Genomic DNA, 27252 nt, shown 5'->3' with positions numbered 1-27252 from the left:
TCAACGAATCGCTGGTACATATGTTGCTTCATGTACATTTTCTCAACCTTTTTGCGTCCTTCACTCCCCAATTGTAGCCTTGTGTCTGGATTTCTAAGTAGAAACAAGAGATTATGAGCCAACTCCTTGTTACCTGGTCGTCCCATCGAGTGAAGTAGACCAGTCACGTTGTGTTGCACCATCTCTTTGGTTCCTCCTGCGTCTGTTCCCACCACTGCAAGTCCATAAGCCATTGCTTCGATTGTCACTCTCCCAAATGTTTCACCAACTCCCTGTTAAAGAAAAGGTTTAAAATTAACCGAACAAAATCGAAATGGTTACGCCGAAATCAAACCTAACATATACTAAGCTTCTGTGGAAAACTGTATATCCAATAATATTTTTTGAAGTCTTAAAAAGATTACCTGAGAGTTTGTAACGTAGACATCTGCTGCAGAGTATAAAGAAGCAACACGAGTTGTTGCTGGAGTCCACATAACTGACTTAGATAAGTTTCCGTTGTTTGATAAGAAGCTTAACATCTCTTTAACGTATCCGACTTTGTTGCTCTTCGAACCCACTGATCCTAGAAGAACTTTAAGTTCTTGCTTCTGTCTTCTTACGCCATTGTCAAGTGTGAGAGAAACGCTTTTCATCTGTCTAGATGAACCTCTTAAACGATGCTTACTGGAGTGACCAATCTTTTCTTTCCTAATGATGCCTCTATGATTCCTTAGAGCTTCTTGTTCTCTCTCAGCAAGTGCTAAGGCAACAGATTCAAGGAGAAGAAGTTGTCCTTTTCCTGGATTTATGCTGCTAAGAGACATCACAAGCATATCTGTATCTGTTAAACCTAACTCTGCTCTCACTGATTCGCGCAATATTTGTCTCTTCTCCCTCATTTTCTCTGGAGAAAGCGTTGGTGTGTTGAGTGAGGAAGGAATCCCAGCTACAAAAGCTAACTCATCATTTACAGAGAGTGGAACAATCACTGGTTGTGATCTAAGCTTTATATGCTCCTCCTCGCACCATGTTAACCATTGTCTACTCTGTGATTCAGATAAGAAAATCAGCATCTTCACTCGGTCAAGTACTGGCTTCGCTCGATCAAAGTATTCTCGTCGGTTTTCCATTATCCACCAAGCTATCTGACTTCCACCGGCTGGAAAATGATTCATGTATTGATCTGCAATGAATGGAAGTACAATAATTAGGTTTTGATTTCCTTTGATAGTAACTTAGTACAGTTCATAACTCACATAATGAATTCTTTACCTATCCATGAGGTACATACTGCTGATCCTGCAATGACCAAATCTGCTTTCATGGCGGTCTTGAAGCTGATTTCTCCTTTGTCTTCAACCACTTTGATTCTTCTCCTATTGAGCTCTTGCATCAATCCACCCCTCCTGCTCAGAACAACTGCAGAGACTGTTGCACCACAGCTCAAAAGCTCTGAAGCCAGCTCCATCATTGAGATTGGAGCGCCAGTCATAGACAGCTCGTGGAATACCAGGACAAATCTCCTTGACCAAACAAAGCGTTTAAAATCTGATTTCCGGTCGCAAGTCCCAGACCGTCTATGTGGGCTCCATTCTAGAACTCTATCCTCTAATGATCCAAAGGGACCAAGAAGCTTACCATAAGTAGCATTAGTCATTGGAAGTTGTGGATCTTGCTCATCTTCCAAAACTTTAGTCTCAAGTACCTCTTTACTCACCTTCTGCTTACTACGGATCTTACTACGTGAAGTCCGGCCAGCTTTTTTCGTCTTCTGCTTGGAACTCAAACTCCGTCGAGAAGCCCCATCATCTTTCTTGATCAGACTAACATCCGTCCTCTTATTCAAACTAGCATCATCCTTACTGGTAACATTCACCAAAGCATCAGAATTCTCATCAGCAACAACACCACCCATTCCTTTATTATTCGTCTCCACATATAAAGCATCCTTCCTCAGCCTCCCTCCAAACCGTAAAAACTCAACTTTGTTTTCATTATCATGCGCCCACCTAGACTGAACATAAAACCCAAGATACGTCCAAAGAGTAATCAAAAGCAGCCAATAAACCAGTCGGCTACTACGGAACCATTGAACCGCTCCTCCTCCCCCGTGAACTCTACGCGGAGTCCTACCAGAATGTACTCTAGGTGAACCTCTTGGAGTAGACCTCCCTGACAACGAAGACTTAACGCTTGTCTGTCTCAGCGGCGATAACCGAACCTCCTCCATGATTTCAAAGCTATAATCTCAATGCGAGCATCATATAAGCCACAAAATAGAGTAGAAATCAAACCGCCACAACACCACAACCTAGAAAACGAAATCAAGTAATTAGTTTACAGTTCAGTAAACTCTAATCTCCAAAAACCTGATATCAGAAAGAACTATAGGCTAGTTAAAATTCAGATCTAAACTAATCTCCGGACCTACATTTAGGTACTAAATCTGGTGAAAACTCCACAACTTATATCAGATTACAAAGGATTTTAAAATTTTCAAAATCAAAATCAAAATCGATCGGTCAGTTACACTTACCAGAAGCTGAGTTACTACGGACTTGGATTCGCAGATTCTTCAGTGTTTCAGCTTCCCAAGTACGAAATAGCAAAAAAATACGCAGCTAATTAAACGCGAATTTGCATCAATCTGTGATTATAAAGCGAAGAATCAACACGAAGCTTGAAGTCAATGATCTTCACCGGAGGAAAAAAAAGCAAAAAAAAAAATAGTGACGAAGAAGAAGAGAGGAGAAAGAGAAGCTTACTTTCGTATTCAGTAGTCTTCTTCTTCAGAGATCAGAGCTGAAGCAGAGAGAGAGACGAGTGTGTGCTTCTTCTTCTTCTTAGTTCTTAATTTCCTTGTAATTAATTGTCTCCACATGTTTCCTTTTCATTTCTTAATTATACTTTCCGCTCCTTAATTACATTGAAATCTCTTTAAACCGGCCTAATTTTGACTGGGCTTGGGCCTTGAAGTATATAACTAAAACCAAAACGACGTAGTCGCGACCTGATTCTAATTTTATTAGCAACATAGTTTTAAAGTTTTAAATTCCATGGATAAAATGTTTACTAATCTATAGTACTGGCTTTTTTTTACAGTAGACAACAAAAAAAAATTAGTTATAATATTAGAGCATAATTTTTTATGTTTTTGAAATTAACAACCATGTAAAAGTGGTGGATATTTATTTAAGTAAACTACATAAATTTTTATAGATGTTATTTTTTTATTACAGTATAGAACATAAACTGTATAATAATACATGTATGTATGCCCTATGCTATTTTCTAATTCTGTTTATGAATAAAAATCATGTTAATGATTAAGAAAAAAAGTACAATCCTTTTTCCTAATGTTACCTCATAGCTAGTTACAAGTAGGAATATTCTACAAAAGAATTAGTTATTTAGTTACCCAAGTTACTTCATAGTTGAAAATTTGACTTGATGACTTTGTTATGCACGATCTCTTTGTAAACTACTGTATGTTTCAAAGTATCCATACATTAAAGATGCTCAAAAGAAAAATTACTTCATAGACAAGGCAATGTAAAAGGTTATAGAGTGAAACATTTATATATTGAAAGTTTTCATTATTATAAAGTTACAAGCTCACTAGCGGTTAAGCCGCGAAGCTCTTTCAGGTTAGCTCTTAGGGTTTCTACAGTCTCTAATGTAGCAGATGATTCGCTTGTGGAAGAAGTGAGAACTCTGTGTCCGAGTGGAGATTCCTTCTCTTTCCTGTGATTTTCAACGAGTTGAGTCAAAGAAGCGGTGAGACTAGAAGTCTCTGTTCCCTGCTAAATCACGAAAACAAAGTAATCAGACTTATGAGATTGTGATTCTGATCCCTTTCTTGTTGTTCAAGAAAAGGTCTGAAAAAAAAAACCTTGATTGCAGATTCTTCAGAGAGGCTCTCTTCTATGCTATATTTGTTGGTATAACGATCGAAGCATCTTCGTCTTGTTTCAAACCAGCATTTTCTTGTTTAAAACAGCCGCAAACACCTGAGTGTCCAAGTCCAAGAACCTCTGGTATAACAGAGCCGCTCTGTTTCTTTGCAGCTGTGAGAACAAGATCTGTATTAGAAAATTGTCTGAGACAGAAAGATTTTTGGTTTTTGTTTCTTACGTTCTTCTTTATCAGCATTTCCTCTATTACCTCTGTGTGCTTCTGCAGAACAAAGAAGGTGGAATCAAATTTCAACTCATACTTTCTTTACTTAGGAGAGATCATTGATAGAATCTTGAAGTACCTTCAAATTCACGTTCTATCTCTTCCAACATTTTCTTTTTCTTAGCAGCTGAAACAAGATTTATAACCAAAAAGAAGTTTCAAAATTTGCATGAGAAGGTTGTAAAGAGAAGAAAAGGGATCAGAGAGTTTACATTCTTCTTCATTGTTTCTGGAATCATCAACTTGAATCTGTTTAAGACCTCCAATAGCAGCTGCATGGAAGATTTCATTATTTCTTCTGAGAAGCATATGAATGAGCTAATTAGACAGATGAGACTCTTAAGCAGGGGGAAGACAAAACCTCCCTCAAGCATCACATCACTCTGAAAACCAAACTGTACATGTGGAGGATCGGAAACTCTTAAGCAGGGGGGGAAGACAAAACCTCCCTCAAAGGAGACTTACCAAGACAAAGTTGTGTTCCTAAAGTGAGCTTGACCAAAGTGTTGTTGTTGTTAATGTAACGGGTGCTAGTAAGAAGAAGTGGTGATTTGTGCATCAAAGGCATAATTATTATATATGCGAAGATCAAAGATCAAAATCTCATTGTTTTAATCGGAATACATGAGATTTTTTTTCAAAGTAAATATTTCTTTTTTTTTGTAATCAAAACCAACGGCTAATTATTAATTACGCAATCTATGTCAGATATGCAATCTATGCCAGATATGCAAGATACGGAAATCTCTAATCTCATTAACGAAGGGAGCGTGTAAGAAAACGAAAAAAAGTAAAATTTCCTTTTTCGCAATGAGCGATAGAGAGTGAAAAAAATAAAACCCTAGCTCTATAAATATTTCTCACTTTCATGTTTGTTCATCATCTTTCTTTTTGTTGCTTTTTCACAACGCCCAAGAATCACTATGCGACCCTCTTCGTCTCCTTCGTCTTCTTCTTACTCCCTAACTTCAACGAGTTTGAACAATAGACTGCTAACAATCTTTAGGAAAGCGGAACAACTGTCTATCTTGTGTGAAATTGATGTGTGCGTTATATACTACGGACCTCAAGGAGACCTAAAAACGTTTCCAAACGAGAAAGAGAAGGTGAGAAACATGGCTATGAGGTACAGTCGGCTAGACGAATCATTGAGAGGCAAAAAACGCACACATCTTTCTGAGTTCCTTGAGGAGAATCCGAATCCGAACAAGAGGATGAAGACGAGTCCGAGTCCGAAGAAGAATGTGGATGTATTGAAGTATCCAATCGCTGATCACTACTCTCCCGACCAAATCTCCCAATTGATTCAGTCCTTGGAACTCAATCTCTCTACGTCCCAACAAAGGCTTCGATTTCTTCTTGAGTCGCACGACAAACACAAACTACTCGATCATCATCATCATCAGAGTTTAGCTTCATCATCCTCTCAGAATCATCAGACCCAATCTTTGAACCCTAATCCTAGACAGTTCTCGCTCTTTATGTATAACCATGGAGATAATACTCTCTCTCAGATCCCTGTCTCTGCATCAAATCTCAGTCAGGATTTCTCAGCGCTACTTCAAGAATCTCAGTTGAAGAATCAGTTAATGAAGCATGAGCTCTCTGATTATGATCACAACATATCCATGAGTGACATCACCAACAACAGTTTCCAACATCCTTGCGTCTCAAAGACAAAACATTACTCGGGGGTACAAGAATCTGTAAACAACTTTGGGATGAATCAGAAGGAGTTTTATGGCTATGATCAGAACATGTGTAGTATGGCTAACATCAATAGCAGCAGCAGCTTTCAACATCCTTGCGTCTCAAACACAAAAGCAGTACAAGAATCTGTGAATAACTATGGGCTGAATCAGTTGACGCAGAAGCAGTTTTATGGTTGTGATCAGAACATGTCTAGTATGGGTAACTCCGGGTTGATGCAGCATCAAGTTTATGGTTATGATCAGAATCAGTGAACCCGATATTCGAAGATCCCAGTCTCTGCATCAAATTTCAACAATCAGGATTTCTCAGTGTTACTTCAAGAATCTCAGTTGAAACAACATGTATTAATTTGCAAAAAACCTTTTTATGTACTTTTTGTTTAGGAACATCTCTTTTTGTTTTGCTGTAACAATCTTATGTCTTGTTGTTGTTGTTGTTGTTGTTATATCTTAATTCAACCAATCTTGTCTATTATTTTCGAAATATACACATTGTCTACTTCTTTCTTGCTTAAAACTGTGTTGCCTAATGATCATGTTTACTTTATTTTTATGGGATTTTGCATAACGCATCATGACAAGTATCCTCTGTTTTCAACTCTGTTTCAGTACTGATTCATAGTGATCAACTTATGTTTATTAATCTTTTAACAGTAACAATAACATATACAACTTTATGCTGACTACTAAGTGTTTGCGATCTTCACACTCATATTAGAAGTGACTCTTTATACTGCTATTATGTCAGATGATTCGTTCCCTTCCATTATGTCTGCAGCAGCTTCCCACTCCCCTTGACCTCTATCTCCTGATGGTTACTTGGAATCTTCGGTTGACTCGTTTGTGTTCACTTGTATACGACACTCTGAGATACATATGGTTTCATCTGTAAAATCCAAATTTATACATATATTCATTCATCAGCAGAACAGCTAAATCACATAACAATCATAACGTAATTAAAGTATGCATTCCCATTTCAGGATCCAAACACATAAACTTACAACGAACCAATATATTAATCAGGATCACAAACCCCTTAGGAGCTTCGACCAATACGACTAGAAAGAAGATTTCTCAAGGATTATTCTCATGTTCAGTTACGAAGCAAGCAACATACTATCGGCTATTTATATTTTAGCAGAGGTAAATCAAACCCCTAGGAAGCTTAACGCAATAAGTAAGCATTCCCATTTCAGGTTTCCTAACACAAAAACTTACAACAAACAACAAGTTTTATCAGGAGCGCAAACCTAGGGAGCTTCGACCAATAAGACTTGTAAGAAGATGCAATCAACATAATGGAGGAATCAAAGACAAAAGGAACAAAAGAGTTTAGAAAGTGTAATGAAAAACCTTAAAGCCAGTGAGATCAGGGACTACGTAATTTGGAAATTGCACAACAAATCCTCCTGCATAACACCATGTCACAAAACCTAGAGAAAGATAAAACGAACTCTAGAAAACAGATGCAAAAACTGTATATTATACTATTGGTTAAGATACCATATTCTTTAGGTGGAAAGCTAACAACTTAAACGCAACCATGACAATTATAAATCGAGAAAGATTGAGCTCCGATCAGTCAAGCTACACACCATGTCACAAAATTAGAGAAATGTAAAAATCAAGTCTAGAAGCAAATGCAAATGATGATCAATACTTTGTTAAAGTTGTTAGCTTTCCACCTAAAGAATCTAGTATCTAAAGCTAGCCATGTAAAAAATCCTGAAACTTAGTTGATAACAAATTTGACTAAAGTTGCATATATATGAAGTCTTATCGATTATCAGAAAAGATCAATGAGATTCACTAAAAATCCAGCCTCACCTTCTCGTTAGTTCTATAGCATGCATCAAGTTTCAAGCTTTGTTTTTTTTTTTCAACCATTTGACTGATTTAAAGGCACAGAGTTTTCTAATCAAAGAGAGGCAGAAGGAACATACTTGATCAAGACCAAATTCCAAGAAATGCCGCAGATTATGTCGTGATCTCCGGATGCTAGTAGATAACAGGTATACAAGATCACATATCATAGACAAAACCAATCACATTCGCAGCCAAACAGAACCTGCAACCAAAAATGCCAAAAAACACAAGAATAAATCAACTCTAGAGAAAACATTTACAGGAAATTTAACAAGAAAGTGTCATTAGATAACTACATTAGCTCTAAACGACTTCCATGGCTAATTTTTATCAGAAAGCTTCAAATATTTCACACAGTGATTTAAACCAAACCAGAGTCATCTAGCCAAATATACCTGACCTCAAATGAAAATCAAAACCTAAACTTAGTCTAATTCTTTGTCAGTGGATAACTTTCTCAGCTTAACCGGCTAACTTCAAGAGAAAGCTTCAAATTTGATACAATGTTTAAAGCAAATGTAGCCAAAAACCTGCGACATCAGATGAACATCAAACCTAAACTTAAATCAGATAAACAAAGGATTTTTAAAACTCCAAAGCCATAAGAATTTGCTTTCTCCCTTAGGTTCCCACAAAACAAACAATACAACTACAACAATACAAAATCGCGTTGGATGATTCGGAGACTGAAGCTGAGTAACCACTGGGACTTCGATTTGCCGATTACCAAAAGAAAAAAATCAAAATCAAAATCGATCGGTCAGTTACACTTACCAGAAGCTGAGTAACAACGGACTTGGATTCGCAGATTCTCCAATGTTTCAGCTTCCCAAGTACGAATTAGCAACAAGTACGCAGCTAATTAACGCGAATTTGCAGCAATCTGTGATTAACTGATTATGAAACGAAGAATCAACACGAAGCTTGAAGTCAATGATCTTCACCGGCAAACGAAAGAAAAAAAAACAGAAAAAAATAGTGAAGAAGAAGAAGAAGAAGAGGTCGAGAAAGAGAGGAGACAGAGAAGCTTACTTTCGTATTCAGTAGTCTTCTTCTTCTTCAGAGATCAGAGCTAAGCAGAGAGAGAGAGGGACGAGTGTGTGCTTCTTCTTCTTCTGCTTAAGAGATTAATTTTGTTTCTTAGTAATTAATCTCGACCAAAACGACGTAGTCGCGACCTGATTCTAATTTTCTTGGCAACATAATATTAACTTTTAAATTTCATGGATGAAAAGTTTACTAATCTATATTACTTGTTTTTTTTTACTGTAGACAACAAAATGTTTAGTATAATATTAGAGCATAAATTTTAATAACTTTGAAATTTACAAACATGTAAAAATGGTGGATTAGCTAAACTAACAATGGATATTTATTTAAGTAAATTAAATAAATTACATGTTATTTCTTTAATAAAGTATAGAAAATAAACTGCATGATAATAAATGTATGATATGCCCTATGCTATTTTCTATAGTTTTTAGTGGGTGAATTATATGGTTAGAGTGGTTAGTAGGTGAATTATAGTTTTTTTTTTGGGTTATTCTTGCCAATTTCCCTTTTCTATATCTGTTTATGAGTAAAAATCAGGTTAATGAAAAAAAAAATTATACAATCATTTTACCTAATTTTACTTCATAGTTAAAAACTTGACTTGATGACTTTGTTATGCATGATCTCTTTGTAAACTATGTTCAAAGTATCCATACATTAAAGATGTCAAAAGAAAAATTACTTCATACATGGTGTGCAGGAGAAGAATGTTACAAGGTAATGTAAAAAGGTTATAGAGTGAAACATTTATATATTGAAAGCTTTCGTTATTATAGAGATCTGAGGAAGAAAAAATACATTATTCGTTTTCAGAGATCCTCTCGTCTTCTCTATCTCTCTCTCTCTCTCTCTTAACACACAAACTCTGAAACAGAACATCATCCCAAAATACAAAACAAGAACCAATAAGAGCTCTAGATTTGCTCTAAACACAACCAATAATCTCAACTGTTCTTTAAAGAGAATCAAGAAACTTAACCCAAATGATCTCTGCACTTTGCGTCGCCTCTTTCGCAAATTCCTCAGCCGCCTGCTCGTCTTTGGCCTTCCTCACCGCACCATGATACTCTTCGTAAGCCTCAGAAGCATCAACAAGAAGATGAGAAAGATTTTTCACAGTCTCCTTAAACTTTGCATCAACAGATTCTTTCTCTACTTCAAGCTTCGTTAACAGTTTCTTGATCGCAAAGATCCTAACGTACAATGCGTCTCCTTTTTGAGCAAGCGTTTTAGCAGTTGAGAAATGAGAGTCCACAACGGTTTGTGATACGTTTTGGATGTGATTCTTTAGAACAGACAAAACAAAACAAAGAAAGCACTCTTTTTATTCAGAATAAGACAACGGTAACAACCCGAGAGAATTCTTTTGGAGTCTCTCCCCTCCCCCTTATAATGTTTACCAAAGACTCGACAAAGTTCCTTCTGCCCCTCACCTACTACATAAGTACTACTCTCATATCCCTACCCCACCCCACAGACCGTTACAGACTTAGCAGACAGATAGAGACTTTTATTCCTTACTAAAGACAACTTGACCCTCTCACAAGGCCCATTACTACTAATGGATCCTTCTTACTAATTCTCTAGCCACTTGGGCTTTTCTTCTTCCTATGATAGCGGTAAAGAATAGGAGGGTGTTGGACCTCAAATGTATCATTACCCCCGCCTTTGAAATTCACCTTGTCCTCAAGGTTGAAACCTAGAAACTGTCCCTTCATGGTGCTGACCCACTCCCAAGAACACTCGAACTCAGGTAATCCCTTCCACTTGATCAGCACTTCCGCTTGTCCGGTCACCTGATTCTTGCGTGTATCCAGTACTGCTTCCGGCTCTGCTTCTAGCACGCCATCCTCTGTTAGCTGTTCGGGAATCGCAACTGCCACAATCTGATCCCCAATGGCGCGTTTTAGCTGAGAGACATGAAAAGTGGGGTGCACCTTTGCTTCTGCGGGAAGTTTCAACCGGTATGCCACCTTCCCTACTCGTGCCTCGATGGTGTACGGTCCATAGAACCTGGCCGAGAGCTTTTCATTAGCTCTTCTTGCTAAGTAACGGCGGCGGAAAGGGCGCATTTTGAGATACACGGACTCTCCTACCTCGAACTCGACCTCCCTGCGATGCATATCTGCTCTTTCCTTCATCCGCTGCTGGGCCTTGTGGAGATGCTCCCTGATCAACCCTAGTACCGCATCCCTCTCCCGGAGCTGTGATTCCAACTCAGCGTTAGACGTGGATCCATTCTCGTATTTCACCAAGGAGGGAGGTTCACGGCCATACACTGCCTGGAATGGGGACATCTTAATGGCAAAGTGGTAAGAGGAGTTGTAGCAGAGCTCTGCCCAAGGGAGGAACCTTGACCATGTCCGAGGCTATTCCCCCGCAAAGCAACGAAGGTAAGTCTCCATGCTTCGGTTGGTGACTTCGGTTTGGCCGTCTGACTGTGGGTGATACGCGGTACTGAAGCAGAGATTAGTTCCTGCCAAGCGGAAGAGTTCCTTCCAGAATTGACTCGTAAACACCTTGTCTCTATCTGAGACGATAGTTCGCGGGAACCCATGTAACCTCACGATCTCCTGAATGAATAAATTGGCAACGTCTGTGGCGGTGAACGGATGCTTGATGATCAGAAAGTGAGCATACTTAGATAGACGGTCGACCACCACCAGAACCGCGTTGTTACCTCCGGATTTGGGGAGACCTTCCACAAAGTCCATGGAGATATCCTCCCAAACCTTTTCTGGTATGGGCAAGGGTTGGAGCAGACCCCCGGGTGATAAGGTGGAGTNTAAAGTATAGAAAATAAACTGCATGATAATAAATGTATGATATGCCCTATGCTATTTTCTATAGTTTTTAGTGGGTGAATTATATGGTTAGAGTGGTTAGTAGGTGAATTATAGTTTTTTTTTTGGGTTATTCTTGCCAATTTCCCTTTTCTATATCTGTTTATGAGTAAAAATCAGGTTAATGAAAAAAAAAATTATACAATCATTTTACCTAATTTTACTTCATAGTTAAAAACTTGACTTGATGACTTTGTTATGCATGATCTCTTTGTAAACTATGTTCAAAGTATCCATACATTAAAGATGTCAAAAGAAAAATTACTTCATACATGGTGTGCAGGAGAAGAATGTTACAAGGTAATGTAAAAAGGTTATAGAGTGAAACATTTATATATTGAAAGCTTTCGTTATTATAGAGATCTGAGGAAGAAAAAATACATTATTCGTTTTCAGAGATCCTCTCGTCTTCTCTATCTCTCTCTCTCTCTCTCTTAACACACAAACTCTGAAACAGAACATCATCCCAAAATACAAAACAAGAACCAATAAGAGCTCTAGATTTGCTCTAAACACAACCAATAATCTCAACTGTTCTTTAAAGAGAATCAAGAAACTTAACCCAAATGATCTCTGCACTTTGCGTCGCCTCTTTCGCAAATTCCTCAGCCGCCTGCTCGTCTTTGGCCTTCCTCACCGCACCATGATACTCTTCGTAAGCCTCAGAAGCATCAACAAGAAGATGAGAAAGATTTTTCACAGTCTCCTTAAACTTTGCATCAACAGATTCTTTCTCTACTTCAAGCTTCGTTAACAGTTTCTTGATCGCAAAGATCCTAACGTACAATGCGTCTCCTTTTTGAGCAAGCGTTTTAGCAGTTGAGAAATGAGAGTCCACAACGGTTTGTGATACGTTTTGGATGTGATTCTTTAGAACAGACAAAACAAAACAAAGAAAGCACTCTTTTTATTCAGAATAAGACAACGGTAACAACCCGAGAGAATTCTTTTGGAGTCTCTCCCCTCCCCCTTATAATGTTTACCAAAGACTCGACAAAGTTCCTTCTGCCCCTCACCTACTACATAAGTACTACTCTCATATCCCTACCCCACCCCACAGACCGTTACAGACTTAGCAGACAGATAGAGACTTTTATTCCTTACTAAAGACAACTTGACCCTCTCACAAGGCCCATTACTACTAATGGATCCTTCTTACTAATTCTCTAGCCACTTGGGCTTTTCTTCTTCCTATGATAGCGGTAAAGAATAGGAGGGTGTTGGACCTCAAATGTATCATTACCCCCGCCTTTGAAATTCACCTTGTCCTCAAGGTTGAAACCTAGAAACTGTCCCTTCATGGTGCTGACCCACTCCCAAGAACACTCGAACTCAGGTAATCCCTTCCACTTGATCAGCACTTCCGCTTGTCCGGTCACCTGATTCTTGCGTGTATCCAGTACTGCTTCCGGCTCTGCTTCTAGCACGCCATCCTCTGTTAGCTGTTCGGGAATCGCAACTGCCACAATCTGATCCCCAATGGCGCGTTTTAGCTGAGAGACATGAAAAGTGGGGTGCACCTTTGCTTCTGCGGGAAGTTTCAACCGGTATGCCACCTTCCCTACTCGTGCCTCGATGGTGTACGGTCCATAGAACCTGGCCGAGAGCTTTTCATTAGCTCTTCTTGCTAAGTAACGGCGGCGGAAAGGGCGCATTTTGAGATACACGGACTCTCCTACCTCGAACTCGACCTCCCTGCGATGCATATCTGCTCTTTCCTTCATCCGCTGCTGGGCCTTGTGGAGATGCTCCCTGATCAACCCTAGTACCGCATCCCTCTCCCGGAGCTGTGATTCCAACTCAGCGTTAGACGTGGATCCATTCTCGTATTTCACCAAGGAGGGAGGTTCACGGCCATACACTGCCTGGAATGGGGACATCTTAATGGCAAAGTGGTAAGAGGAGTTGTAGCAGAGCTCTGCCCAAGGGAGGAACCTTGACCATGTCCGAGGCTATTCCCCCGCAAAGCAACGAAGGTAAGTCTCCATGCTTCGGTTGGTGACTTCGGTTTGGCCGTCTGACTGTGGGTGATACGCGGTACTGAAGCAGAGATTAGTTCCTGCCAAGCGGAAGAGTTCCTTCCAGAATTGACTCGTAAACACCTTGTCTCTATCTGAGACGATAGTTCGCGGGAACCCATGTAACCTCACGATCTCCTGAATGAATAAATTGGCAACGTCTGTGGCGGTGAACGGATGCTTGATGATCAGAAAGTGAGCATACTTAGATAGACGGTCGACCACCACCAGAACCGCGTTGTTACCTCCGGATTTGGGGAGACCTTCCACAAAGTCCATGGAGATATCCTCCCAAACCTTTTCTGGTATGGGCAAGGGTTGGAGCAGACCCCCGGGTGATAAGGTGGAGTACTTGTATCGTTGGCATACTCCACATGCGGCCACGTGCCTGCGGATATCCGTCATCATACCGTCCCAGTAGAAGAGATCACCGATCCGCTTCTGAGTTTTCAATACTCCTCTGTGACCACCCAATTTCCCGTCGTGAAACTCGCGCATGATCAACCCTGTCAGTGCTGAAGCACTCGGAATCACCAGCTTCCCCTGTCTGAGTAACCTCCCGTTGACTAGCGAGAACTCAGGATGGGTCTGCTCATTCTCACGCAGATCCCGGATAATCTTGCTCAGTGCCTGATCCTTGTCAACCTCCGCGCAGATCTCCTCCAATTGTATTGCCGCGGGAACCGAGAGAGCAAATAGAGATGGGACCACTTCTTTGCGAGAGAGAGCGTATGTGGCTTTGTTCTCCATACCTGGTTTATATTGGATGTCGAAGTCGAATCCAAGTAACTTGGTGAGCCACCTTTGGTATTCCAGATTTATCTCTCTCTGTTCCAACAGGAACTTCAGGCTTTTTTGGTCTGTTCTCACAATGAACCTTCTACCCAAGAGATAGTGGCGCCACTTCTGTATGGATAGCACGATGGCCATGAGTTCCCGTTCGTAGATGGACTTGAGCCGCTGTCTATCTGATAAAGCCTGACTGTAGTATGCTACTGGTCGATCCTTCTGCATTAAAACAGCACCTAGTCCGAACCCCGAAGCATCAGACTCCACGATGAACATCTCTGAAAAATCAGGTAAAGCTAGCACTGGAACCGTAGTCATCGTGGTTCTGAGCTTCTTGAAAGCCTTGTCACTCTTCTCTTCCCAGTTAAACTGATCTTTCTTTAACAGGTTGGTCAGAGGCTTTGCGATCTCCCCATAGCCTTGTACAAACCTCCGGTAATATCCGGTTAGTCCCAAGAATCCTCGCAAGGCCTTGATATTGGTTGGTGGTTCCCAATCTAACATTGCTTGTATCTTACTCGGATCAGCAGATACTCCGTTAGGCGAGATCACATGACCAAAGTAAGCAATCCTGGAGGTGCCAAACTGACACTTCTTTTGGTTCGCATACAATTGATGTTGCTCAAGCAGCTTGAGCACAACTCTGAGGTGGTTCTGGTGTTCTCCCTCCGAACGACTATATATTAAAATATCGTCAAAAAAGACTAGCACGAATTTGCGGAGATATGGGCGGAACACCTCGTTCATAAGCGATTGGAACGTCGCCGGAGCGTTAGTCAGGCCAAATGGCATCACGAGAAACTCGTAATGACCATCGTGTGATCTGAAGGCCGTTTTTGGAACGTCCTCCGCCTTGACCAAGATCTGATGGTACCCTGAACGTAGGTCGAGCTTGGAGAAGACTCTCGCACCATGTAGCTCATCAAGCAGTTGGTCAATCATGGGGATGGGAAAGCTGTCAGGCACCGTAGCTTTGTTGAGGGAGCGGTAGTCTACGCAAAACCTCCAACTGCCGTCTTTTTTCTTAACCAAAAGCACTGGACTCGAGAACGGACTGCTACTCTCCCGAATGATCCCTGCGGCTAGCATCACGGCAATCTGCCTCTCGATCTCTTCCTTCTGTGCGTGTGGATATCGAAAAGGTCTCACGCTAACTGGCTCGCTCCCTGGTTTGAGCGTGATAGCATGTTCTTTTCCGCGAGAGGGAGGAAGCCCTTGCGGCTCAGAAAACACTCGAGTGTATTCATCTAACAATGACTGGAAGACCGCAGGAGTCATCTCTTCACCCCCATTTGCAGCTGAGTGTAGGTTGGTACATTCCACATAAATCCCTTCTCCATCCTGGTTTATCGTCTTCCACATCGCCTTGAGGGATATAGACGAGTTCTTGAGGCTATGATCTCCCCTGAGGGTCACCCAGTCTCGTCCCACCATGAAACTCATTCGCTGCTCTAGCCAGTTCACATTCATGTCGCCTAGAGTCTGCAACCATTGCATCCCTAGGATCACATTAGCTTCTCCCAACTCCAACGGTAAGAAACTCGTGATCAGAGTATAGTCTGGAAGCTGCAGCCTAACGCACTGACATACCCCACTTCCTCGCACCATCACCCCATTGCCCATCCTTACTCCGTATCCCGTGGTTCCCCTCGGAACTATTCCCAACCTTAGAGCCATCGCTTTGGATATGAAATTGTGGGTGGCTCCGCTATCTATCATAACCACGACCTCTGTTCCCAGCACACTACCCTTAAGTTTCATAGTGCGTGGGGACGAGATTCCCGCGGCAGATTGGATTGACAGAGCCGCGAACTCCGGAACCTCCACGGTATCCGTGGCTTCCTCTCCGACTTCTTCCCCGCCCACACCGTCGTCGTCTTCGGTAGCCACCAAGATTTGTAGGCCCTTGAACCGACATCGATGGCCAACCTGATACTTCTCGTCGCATCTGAAACACAGGCCTTTAGCTCGTCGTTCGTTAGCCTCCGAATCTGTCAGTCGTCTGAACGGAGGTCGTCGCGAATCCGAGGATTTCAAATTAGGGTTAGTGTTTTTTTCTCCACTGGTCCGCAGCGACGTCGTTTTGCTCTCCTGAGAAGAAGAGGCGAAGTTCTTCGTTATTGACGCATTTGCCCCTCCCCCCGAGTAAGAAGAACCGCGGGACAATATCTTCTCCCCTGTTCCCCGGTTTGAAGTTTTGCCTGAGCTCTCCCACCCCGTGCACGGCGGAGAGTCCCCTTGTCCATTCCACGCCTCCACCATCTTGGAAAGGCTCATCATCTTCTTCAAGTTGCGAGGTTCTAGCATTTTGACCCCTGCTCTGACTTTTGGTTTCAAACCTATCATGAAGGCCATCTCCAGGACTCTCTCCGACACTTCCGGTGCGTTAGAAGCCAAGGCGATGAACTCCTTGCAGTACTGCCCCGTGGTTTCATCTTGACGGAGTAACAATAGTCTTTCTCCCGCCGTTAATTCTTGTGTCTCCGCAAAGTTCTCCAGGACTCTCTCCTTCATTTGTTCCCAGTTGGGAAAGGGTTGTCGGTCTCTCTCCCAATGGTACCACGTGAGAGCTTCACCCGCAAAGCACACCCTCACTGCTCTCAACTTTTCTTCCTCCGTGTACTCCTTGAGTTCGAAGTATTGTTCCACCCGGCCAGTCCACCCTTCTGCATCGTCCCCTTCGAACAAGGGCAACTCCACGTTTCGGTTGAGTGGATCTCGTCTCTCCGGGGACTCGCTTCTCGACGGCGGTGGTTTGGTGGTTCGCGTCACACTCCGGTTCCCCACCTGGTTTGGTGGTTCTTCGAGGCTGACCTCCACACCGGATAGTTGGGTTTCTTCCTCTGTTTTCTGCTCCGGTGACCAGGGCTTCTGGTCCTCCCCCATCATTCTCCTTTCTAGGCGCTCCAAGACATCCAACTTGGACATCTGTTTCTCCAGGGCGTCAAGCTTACTAAGCTGCTTCTTCATTTCCTTGACGTCGTTCTCCAGCACCGAGACTTGTTGGATTTCCCTTTGCAGGTTCTCCACCACTTTCTCGAGCTCCTCTACCTTCTTAGTGGGTGCCATGATAAATGATTTCCAAGAAAGATCTCGCTCTGATACCAATTTGATACGTTTTGGATGTGATTCTTTAGAACAGACAAAACAAAACAAAGAAAGCACTCTTTTTATTCAGAATAAGACAACGGTAACAACCCGAGAGAATTCTTTTGGAGTCTCTCCCCTCCCCCTTACAATGTTTACCAAAGACTCGACAAAGTTCCCTCGGCCCCTCACCTACTACATAAGTACTACTCTCATATCCCTACCCCACCCCACAGACCGTTACAGACTTAGCAGACAGATAGAGACCTTTATTCCTTACTAAAGACAACTTGACCCTCTCACAAGGCCCATTACTACTACTGGATCCTTCTTACTAATTCTCTAGCCACTTGGGCTTTTCTTCTTCCTATGATAGCGGTAAAGAATAGGAGGGTGTTGGACCTCAAATGTATCAGTTTGCTTCTCTGTGGCAGCTTCTTTTAGCACTGTCGCTCGTACCTGCGCTAGGTGAACTCGCTCAGAAGCTTCAAGTCCTTCTTTGATGACGTTTCTGTATTTAGCTAACTTAGAGATGTAACTGATCGGAGCTGAGCTTAGCTCTTCGAAACTTGCTGAATGACGTTTCTGAATGAGAATCTGATCGAAATCCTTACGCATCACAAGCTCATGAGCGGTTAAGCCGCGAAGCTCTTTCAGGTTAGCTCTTAGGGTTTCTACAGTCTCTGATGTAGCAGATGATTCGCTTGTGGAAGAAGAAGTGAGAACTCTATGTCCGAGTGGAGATTCCTTCTCTTTCCTTTGATTCTCAACGAGCTGAGTCAACAACGCGGTGAGACTAGAAGTCTCTGTTCCCTGCAAAATCATGAAAACATAGGAACTAGAGTTATGATATTTATGATTGTGATCCATTTTTTGTTGCTTAAGAAAAGGTCTGAAAAAAAAACCTTGATTGCAGATTCTTCAGAGAGGATCTCTTCTATGCTATATTTTGTTGGTATAACAAGCCAAGTATCTTCGTCTTGTTTCAAACCAGCATTGTCTTTTTGAAAACAGCCGCAAACACCTAAGTGTCCAAGTCCAAGAACCTCTGGCAAAACAGAGCCACTCTGTTTCTTTGCAGCTGTGAGAACAAGAACTGCATTACAAAATTGTCTGAGACAGTGAGTGAAACAGAAATAGTTAAAGTTTCTTGCCTTTTTTTTTTCTTACGTTCTTCTTTAGCATAATTTGCACTAATACCACTGTGTGCTTCTGCAGAACAAAGAAGGTGGAATCAGATTTTTAACTCATAATTTCTTTACTTAGGAGAGATCATAAATATAATCTTGAACTATGTACCTTCAAATTCACGGTCTATCTCTTCCAACATTACCTTTCTCTTAGCAGCTGAAACAAGATTTATAACCAAAAAAGTTTCAAAATTTGCATGAGAAATATTGTAAAGATAAGAAAAGGGATCAGAGAGTTTACATTCTTCTTCAATGTTTCTGGAATCATCCACTTGAATCTGTTTGAGACCCCCAATAGCAGCTGCAAGTAAACGATTTAAGCAGGTTCATTATTACTTCTGAGAAGCATATGAATGAGCTAATTAGACAGATACTGATATGTTGAGATACCTTCAAACTCGCGTTCGATCTCTTCTAGCATACTCTTTCTCTTTGCAGCTGTAGTAAGAGATAAGTAAGTCTGTCTGAGAATACTGTGGTTAAGAAACGGATGTTAGTACAAAAGCAGAACATTTGCTTTCTAGTCCAAACGGTGTCGTTGGTAAGTTGGGCCGTGTGATAGAACGAGCGAAGCCCACCAAGGTCCAACCCAACAAAGTCCAACAGTGTAATCTTCCAACGGCTAAATCGCAAAGAGATCAGAAGAAGATCGCCATTGAAGACTGTACGGTTAAAGCTAAAGCTGTCAACAAGCTAAGCGACAAAGGAGACATTAAGACATCAAACAGATTTGCAGCCCTTGATTCATCTTGTGTACAGAGTTGATGACATCTGTCTGCATCAACTAGGGTTTATGTCCGATGTATAAGTATGACAAACCCATCTTTGTAAAACCTTAAGGAGTTGAAATAAAACAACACTTCAATATTTCTACTTTACTTTCATGGTATCAGAGCACAGTCTTTTTGAGACCGTGGTAAACAGATCTATGGCTTCTTACACAGTTCCTTCCCTTAACATCTCAAACTGTGTAACCATCACTCTCAATGGACAAAACTACTCTCTTTGGAAGAATCAGTTCGAGACGTTTTTAACGGGCCAAGGTCTAATAGGCTTCGTCAACGGTTCTGTTCCTGTGCCCTCACCTACTGTCAGCGTTCCTGGAATCAACGGTACTACAACAGAGAGACCGAATCCAGAGTTTCAGCAAGAGCAGCAGAACTGGCTAAGAACAGATGCCGTTGTCAAGTCGTGGCTTCTTGGTTCCTTTGCTGAGGACATACTCAGTGTTGTTCAGAACTGCTCAACGTCCTATGATGTATGGATTACTCTGGCAAATCACTTTAATAGGGTTTCCTCCTCTAGGCTATTCGAACTTCAGAGAAAGTTGCAGACTTTTCAAAAGAAAGATAAGACTATGACGGTTTATCTTAGGGAACTTAAGAGTGTTTGTGACCAGTTAGCTGCTGTTGGTAGTCCGGTTCCAGAGAAAATGAAAATATTTGCAGCTATGAATGGATTAGGACGAGAGTATGAGCCGATTAAAACCACTATTGAGAATGCTCTTGACTCTGCTTCTTGTCCTACTTTGAATTATGTAATCCCGAAGCTTACTGGCTATGATGACAGGCTTCAGGCTTATTTGGTTGAGAATACAGTGTCACCACATGTTGCCTTTGCAGTGTCTCAATCCAATGAATCCTATCACTCTCAGCAACAGTACAATGGTAGAGGCAGGGGAAACAACAGACGTGGTGGCCGTAACACATACTCAACAAAGGGACGAGGCTTTCATCAGCAAGTCTCACATCCATCAAACTCTCAGAATGTGACGTGTCAGATCTGCGGCAAGAATGGTCACCCTGCGCTTCGTTGCTGGCATAGGTTCAATAACAGCCACCAATGTGAAGATGTTCCTGTTGCATTGGCTGCAATGCGGATTACTGACGTTACTGATCAACATGGTCATGAGTGGCTTCCAGACTTGGGTTCTTCGGCTCACGTCACAAACAGTCCACAAGTCCTCAATCACTCACAACCCTACACTGGTTCAGACTCTGTGATGGTTGGTGATGGAACGTTTCTCCCCATTACTCACACAGGCTCCGCATGTATTGCATCCTCTTCAGGTAATTTGCCTTTAAAAGATGTTCTTGTATGCCCTAACATTGCTAAATCATTGTTGTCTGTGTCTAATCTTACTAGAGACTATCCATGCTCCTTTGAATTTGATGATGAGGGTGTTCGTATAAATGATAAGGCAACACGGAAGCTACTGGTAATGGGAAATCTGCATAAGGATCACTACAGCTTGGGGGAACCGAAAATGCAAGCCTTCTACTCTGCACAACAACATCTTGCAAGTGATGAAGTGTGGCATAGAAGACTTGGTCATCCTAACAGTCAAGTCCTCCAACAGTTAGCCAAGAACAAGTGCATTTCTTTCAATAAAATCACTAAGACAGTGTGTGAAGCTTGTCAACTAGGAAAAAGTTCAAGACTTCCTTTTATCTCATCTTCTTTTTCTGCTTCTAGAGTTCTTGAGAGAGTCCACTATGATCTGTGGGGACCCTCTCCAATAAACTCTGTCCAAGGATTTCGTTATTATGTAGTCTTTGTTGACAATTATTCTCGGTTCAGTTGGTTATATCCGATCAAAATGAAATCAGACTTCTTTCAAATCTTCGTTATGTTTCAAAAGCTGGTTGAGAATCAGTTTAATTGCAAGATTAAGTGCTTTCAGTGTGATGGTGGAGGCGAATTCATAAGTAAACAGTTTCTGCAACACCTGCAAGACAGCGATATACAACAACTTCTCTCATGCCCTCATACACCTCAGCAAAACGGTTTAGCAGAGAGGAAGCATAGACACATCACCGAACTAGGTCTTGCTATGATGTTTCAAAGTAAAGTTCCAACTAAGTACTGGGTAGAGGCATTCTTTACAGCAAATTTTCTCATCAACTTGCTTCCTGCAGCTCAACTCAAGGATGGAGAGACTCCTTTTTCAAAAGCCTTTGGTCAAACCCCTAACTACTCTGCTTTGCGATCCTTTGGTTGTGCCTGCTTCCCAACATTACGTGATTATGCTCACAACAAGTTGGATCCCAAATCTTTACAATGTGTGTTTCTTGGATATAATGAAAAATACAAAGGATATCGTTGCCTCTATCCTCCTACAGGTCGAGTATACATCAGTCGACATGTAGTTTTTGATGAGGCTGCTTTCCCTTTCTCGACTATCTATAGCCATTTTCATCAAAGAGACAGCACACCTCTATCATCTGCTTGGTATAAAAGTTTTGCTGCCTCAACCTGCACGTCTGATTCAGTACAAGTTTCCCAGCCTGTAACGATTTCAGAACAAGTTACACAGCCTTTGCAAGTAGCTTCAGACAACATTGTCTCTGTAATGGAGGAGTGTACTGAGCGTACGACGGGCTTAGACCCTGTTTCTATTGGCGACAGCGCTCCTACATTACAAGAGCCTTCTCAATCAAATAATGCATCACAGGATGTGTCATCAAATACATTGGCTCACCTATCTACAGCACCCACTCTTCAAACCTCAGATGAACCCGTCCCTGTAACTAATCAACATCCTATGGTGACCAGAGGAAAGAGTGGTATTAGAAAACCCAATCCGAGATATGCGTTGCTTACTCACAAAGTCTCTCAACCAGAACCTAAAACAGTCACAGCTGCTTTAAAGCATCCTGGCTGGACTAATGCCATGGGAGAGGAAATAGGGAACTGCAAAGAAGCCAATACTTGGTCCTTAGTTCCCCCTGAACCAAATATGCATGTTCTGGGAAATAAATGGGTTTTTCGAACCAAATACAATGCTGATGGAACCTTGGACAAGCTACGGGCACGCTTAGTAGCTAAAGGATTCAACCAAGAGGAAGGAATAGACTATCTAGAAACATATAGCCCTGTGGTTAGAACTCCAACAGTGAGGATGGTACTTCACACAGCTACAGTTAAGCGATGGGAGTTAAAACAAATGGATGTCAAAAATGCTTTTTTACATGGGAATCTAAAGGAAACAGTCTACATGAGACAACCTGCTGGATTTGTTGATCCAGAAAAACCAGACTATGTTTGTCTCCTTCATAAATCTTTATATGGCTTGAAACAGTGTCCAAGAGCCTGGTTTGACAAGTTCAGTGAATTCTTACTTGAATTTGGTTTTGTCTGTAGTCACCATGATCCTTCCTTGTTCACATACGAGCACAATGGTAACACAATTCTTCTGCTTCTGTATGTGGACGACATGGTTATAACTGGCAATGATTCAATCACACTCACTCATCTGCTAGAAGAACTCAACAAGCAGTTCCGGATGAAAGACTTGGGTCAGGCTCGATACTTTCTTGGTATCCAAATTCAAACATTCTCTGATGGATTGTTCATGTCACAGCAGCGATATGCTGAAGACCTGCTCATTGCTGCTTCAATGGAACATTGTGCACCAATGCCAACACCCCTTCCTCTTGAACTGGACAAGGTCAAGCATCAGGCGGAAGATTTTTCTGACCCCACCTATTTTTGGAGCTTAGCAGGGAAGCTACAATATTTGACATTAACGAGACCAGATATTCAGTTTGCTGTCAATCTCGTCTGTCAAAAGATGCACAAGCCTTCAGTTTCAGACTTTCATCTTCTCAAAAGGATCCTTCGGTACATCAAAGGTACAATTACAATGGGAATGACTTACAGCAGCAAAATGTCATTCGCTTTAAAGGCCTACAGTGATAGTTACTGGGCAAATTGCAAGGAAGGTAGGAGATCAGTTGGTGCTTATTGTACTTATCTTGGTCGGAATCTTATCTCGTGGTCATCTAAAAAGCAGCCAACAGTGTCAAGAAGCTCAACTGAAGCAGAGTATCGCTCTCTATCGGAAGCAGCTGCTGAAGTAAAATGGGTAAGCTCTGTCATGCGTGAACTGGGTATAGCTCTTCCAAATACACCGGAGATGTATTGTGATAACCTCTCTGCAGTCTACCTCACTGCAAACCCAGGTTTTCACAAGAGAACAAAACATTTTGATATTGATTATCATTATGTTAGGGAAAGAGTTGCCTTGAAGACATTGGTCGTTACACACATTCCTGGAACTCAACAGATCGCAGACATTCTCACCAAGTCACTCCCGTTCCACGTCTTCAACTTTCTCAGGAGCAAACTCGGCGTAGGACTTCCTCCGACACCAAGTTTGAGGGGGGATGTTAGTACAAAAGCAGAACATTTGCTTTCTAGTCCAAACGGTGTCGTTGGTAAGTTGGGCCGTGTGATAGAACGAGCGAAGCCCACCAAGGTCCAACCCAACAAAGTCCAACAGTGTAATCTTCCAACGGCTAAATCGCAAAGAGATCAGAAGAAGATCGCCATTGAAGACTGTACGGTTAAAGCTAAAGCTGTCAACAAGCTAAGCGACAAAGGAGACATTAAGACATCAAACAGATTTGCAGCCCTTGATTCATCTTGTGTACAGAGATGATGACATCTGTCTGCATCAACTAGGGTTTATGTCCGATGTATAAGTATGACAAACCCATCTTTGTAAAACCTTAAGGAGTTGAAATAAAACAACACTTCAATATTTCTACTTTACTTTCAACTGAATCACTATAATATATGTTTCTTACATTGTTCTTCATCATTAGTGCCTTCAGTGAAATCATTAACCTTTAGTTGTTCAAGACCTTTTGTGGCAGCTACAAGAATAGAATGTGAATGAATCTTAGTATGAAACATAGAAACTAGAAAAAAGTGAGATAAATGATAAGTGAGGGTGGATACCTTCAAATTCGCGTTCGATCTCTTCCAACATTTTGTTTCTCTTAGCAGCTGTGATAAAGAAATAGAAGAAACATAGTCTTAGAATACCTTAAGAAAAAGAAAAAAATAGACTTTTCACCACAGAAGAAAGAAAGATATTTACAATGTTCATCATCAGCATTGCCTTCAGTGAAATCATGTAGATGTTTAAGATCTTTTGTTGCAGCTGCATGAACAATTCAATAAACACATGCTTAAAATACTATCCTCCATGTTCAGTTCTATTGCATTTGATATTAAAGATAACCTTCAAATTCACGTTCAATCTCTTCCAGCATACTTTGCCTCTTTGCAGCTGCAACAATACAAACAAAACCTGTCTCAAATAACCGTAGAGAGCGCATAGACCATATTGAACGAATAGCAAATGCAAAGAAGAAGATTGTTATACATTGTTCTTTGTCTTCAGTAGAATCATCAACATAAAGTTGCTTAAGGTTATTTGTAGCAGCTGCAAGTACGTGATAAATAAAGATACATTAATACTCAGATAATACTCATGAGATGTGACACTGAACTAATTAAGACAGGTAAAAGTTATGTAGATGATACCTTGGAACTCTCGTTCGATTCGTCTAACATAGTTTGTCTATTTGCAGCTGTTTTATGATAGTAAGATCAAACTGATTTAGAAAACTTTATGGCAGGAAAAGAAATCAGATAAAGAAGTGCTGACAACTTATTATACCTTGTTCGTTTTCGCTATTGTCCTTGGTTGAATCACTAAACTTTAGTTGTTCAAAACCTTTTGTAGCAGCTATGTGAAACAGAACACATAAACATATTCTTACATTACTTCCTTGATGAATCATAAAACTTGTTTTAAGTACGAAGTACCTTCAAATTCCAGCTCGATCTCTTCAAGCACACTTAGTCTCCTTGCTGTAACAAGACATAGAAGCAGCTTCAAAAATTATATGGATCAGGGAAAAGAAAACCAAAAGGGATCATATAAGACTTTACATTGTTCTTCATCATCTCCACTTCCGGTGGAACCAGAAATCTTTAGTTCTTCAATGCCTTCCATAGCAGCTGCAAGTAGGATATTGAAACAGATATAAACACAAAAACAAAACCTTAGATGATACTCAGATTATTCACAAAGATGTCTGCATTGAAACATGATTGTGTCCCAAGATACCTTCAAATTCGCGTTCAATAGCTTCAAGCATACTCTTTCGTTTTGCAGCTGTAACAAAGACACAAAAACTACTTAAATAGAGACTAATTAATGGAACAAAGATATCCGAGGAGGGAAGTGGAGCATTACATTGTTCTTCGTCATTTTTGTCCCCGGTGAAGTCATTAACCTTTAGTTGTTCAAGCTCTTTTGTAGCGGCTAAGGCAAAAAGATGAAACAGAAGACAAAAGCAAGCTCTTAGATTGAAGATTATATCTCATAACAGAGGAACTAATGTAATACGGGTACGTTAGTAATATACCTTCAAACTCGCGTTCGATCTCTTCTAACAAACTGTGTCTCTTTGCAGCTGCAACAGGTGATACAAAACCTGTATCAGTGGATTATACTATGGTAAGGATCGGATAAAATGAGTGTCAAGAGGAAGAGTCTTTACCTTGTTCTTCATCACTTCCTTTGTTTATTTCATCATTCTTTAGTTGTTTCAGACTAGTTGAAGCAGCTGCATCAAGTAGGAGAAGCAAAAGATGACAAATTAAACAAACTTTCTTGAAAATCCTAGAAACAAACTATAAGATAGCTAGCTATAGAATCTGTGAGATACCTTCAAATTCGCGTTCAATTTCTTCCAACATCTTCTGTCTCTGAGCAGCTTAAACAAGACACATATGACATAACAACTACCTCAGCAAAAGAAAGAACTCTGGAAGAAACAAAAACATTCATAAAAATGTTTAAAACGAGAAAATTTCTCTTACATAATATTTCATCATCCTTATTAGATTCATCTTGACACCATCAGATCCAGCTTGGTTAAGACTATTGAGATGAGCTGAAAGGAATCAAGATTGACTTTTTATCTTTAAAATGCATTTCTTGTTTCAAACCATAAACACAATCACTAAGAGAGATCAAGATCTTGAGTTATACCTTCGAAGTCAAGTTCGATTTGATCCAACAGACTCGAACGTTTAACACTTTCATCACTAACAGGTCCAACCTAAAACACACATCACATAGACGAATAAACTACTTTGCAAAAATTTCTTAGCTAGATTCATTCGTCAGAATCCAAATCTAAACGTAAAGAAGGCAACACAAGCTAAACCCTAACCTTTGATTCATCTGATAGAGACAGGGAAATAGTGTTCTTATCAGTCACTGTATTATTCTTCTGGTTTTCACTCTGTATCTTTGCAGCTGAAGACATATGCACAAACACAAACATAGAAGCTGTCACAACTCACAAACAAAAGCAAACAAAAAAAAAAATAGAATCGAGAAAAGAAACAAGAAAGTGATATAGAGGACAATCTTACACTGATCTTCATCTTTCTTGCCTTGAAGAGCATTGACACTATCTACAAGTAAAAAACACAAATTCAAAAAAATAATCCCAGAAAACAAATAAGTAGGAAGAAATCTTTTCTTACCTTGATAATCACGTTCGATTAGATCCAAATTACTCAAACCACTAACATCATCCTGAAAAGATACCAAGATGCATAGCAAATTATTAAATTAATTCTGCCTTTTTTATATGGTTGAATAAATAAATAAAAATGAAGACATGTTCCCATTCTTTTTATTGTTTGTGTTTACCTG

At 40.8% G+C, this 27252-nt stretch overlaps 4 protein-coding genes and 1 long non-coding RNA gene across 7 annotated transcripts in view; 1 reads left to right on the top strand and 4 right to left on the bottom strand.

The window, feature by feature from the left end:
* Positions 1 to 2804, bottom strand: part of LOC104758566 — a 3710-nt gene extending 906 nt beyond the window's left edge. The window contains exons 1-4 of the mRNA XM_010481451.2: positions 2748 to 2804; positions 2519 to 2629; positions 1255 to 2293; positions 405 to 1165 (exon numbers count right to left, since the gene is read on the bottom strand). Of these exons, the coding sequence (XP_010479753.1) occupies positions 405 to 1165; positions 1255 to 2212 (1719 nt within the window). The 5' untranslated portion in view covers positions 2213 to 2293; positions 2519 to 2629; positions 2748 to 2804. The remainder of the gene's footprint in view (positions 1 to 404; positions 1166 to 1254; positions 2294 to 2518; positions 2630 to 2747) is intronic.
* Positions 4863 to 6125, top strand: LOC104759977 (agamous-like MADS-box protein AGL75). Its single transcript, XM_010482838.2, has 2 exons — positions 4863 to 4933; positions 5078 to 6125. Exons 1-2 carry the CDS (start codon positions 4863 to 4865, stop codon positions 6123 to 6125), a joined length of 1119 nt encoding a protein of 372 aa, XP_010481140.2.
* LOC104758564 lies at positions 6463 to 8813 on the bottom strand. 2 transcript variants are annotated; one of them, XR_762744.2, is made up of 5 exons: positions 8775 to 8813; positions 8517 to 8635; positions 7820 to 7944; positions 7230 to 7309; positions 6463 to 6759 (listed from the first exon to the last, which is right to left on the bottom strand). It is a non-coding gene; the product is annotated as an uncharacterized LOC104758564 (long non-coding RNA). The 2 variants fall into 2 exon arrangements; XR_762743.2 differs by having other exon boundaries at positions 7230 to 7285.
* LOC104758562 (TSK-associating protein 1-like) lies at positions 17596 to 19227 on the bottom strand. The gene is made up of 5 exons (XM_019238794.1): positions 19113 to 19227; positions 18964 to 19023; positions 18832 to 18879; positions 18438 to 18744; positions 17596 to 18345 (listed from the first exon to the last, which is right to left on the bottom strand). Exons 1-4 carry the CDS (start codon positions 19141 to 19143, stop codon positions 18557 to 18559), a joined length of 327 nt encoding a protein of 108 aa, XP_019094339.1. The 5' UTR covers positions 19144 to 19227; the 3' UTR covers positions 17596 to 18345; positions 18438 to 18556.
* Positions 19113 to 26479, bottom strand: LOC104758563 (TSK-associating protein 1-like). Of its 2 annotated transcripts, none has more exons than XM_019238793.1 (16): positions 26406 to 26479; positions 26252 to 26299; positions 26084 to 26149; positions 25949 to 25996; positions 25777 to 25845; positions 25648 to 25695; positions 25470 to 25538; positions 25344 to 25388; positions 25195 to 25263; positions 25059 to 25105; positions 24898 to 24957; positions 24754 to 24801; positions 24610 to 24672; positions 24468 to 24515; positions 24314 to 24382; positions 19113 to 19160 (listed from the first exon to the last, which is right to left on the bottom strand). In XM_019238793.1, exons 2-15 carry the CDS (start codon positions 26280 to 26282, stop codon positions 24356 to 24358), a joined length of 738 nt encoding a protein of 245 aa, XP_019094338.1. In that variant the 5' UTR covers positions 26283 to 26299; positions 26406 to 26479; the 3' UTR covers positions 19113 to 19160; positions 24314 to 24355. The 2 variants fall into 2 exon arrangements, with proteins under 2 accessions (XP_019094338.1, XP_010479752.1); XM_010481450.1 differs by lacking the exon at positions 19113 to 19160 and adding an exon at positions 24143 to 24234.

This window comes from Camelina sativa, chromosome 17 (assembly GCF_000633955.1).
Source record: "Camelina sativa cultivar DH55 chromosome 17, Cs, whole genome shotgun sequence".
Lineage (NCBI taxonomy): Eukaryota > Viridiplantae > Streptophyta > Magnoliopsida > Brassicales > Brassicaceae > Camelina > Camelina sativa.
This window is presented reverse-complemented; position numbering and strand designations above follow the sequence as displayed.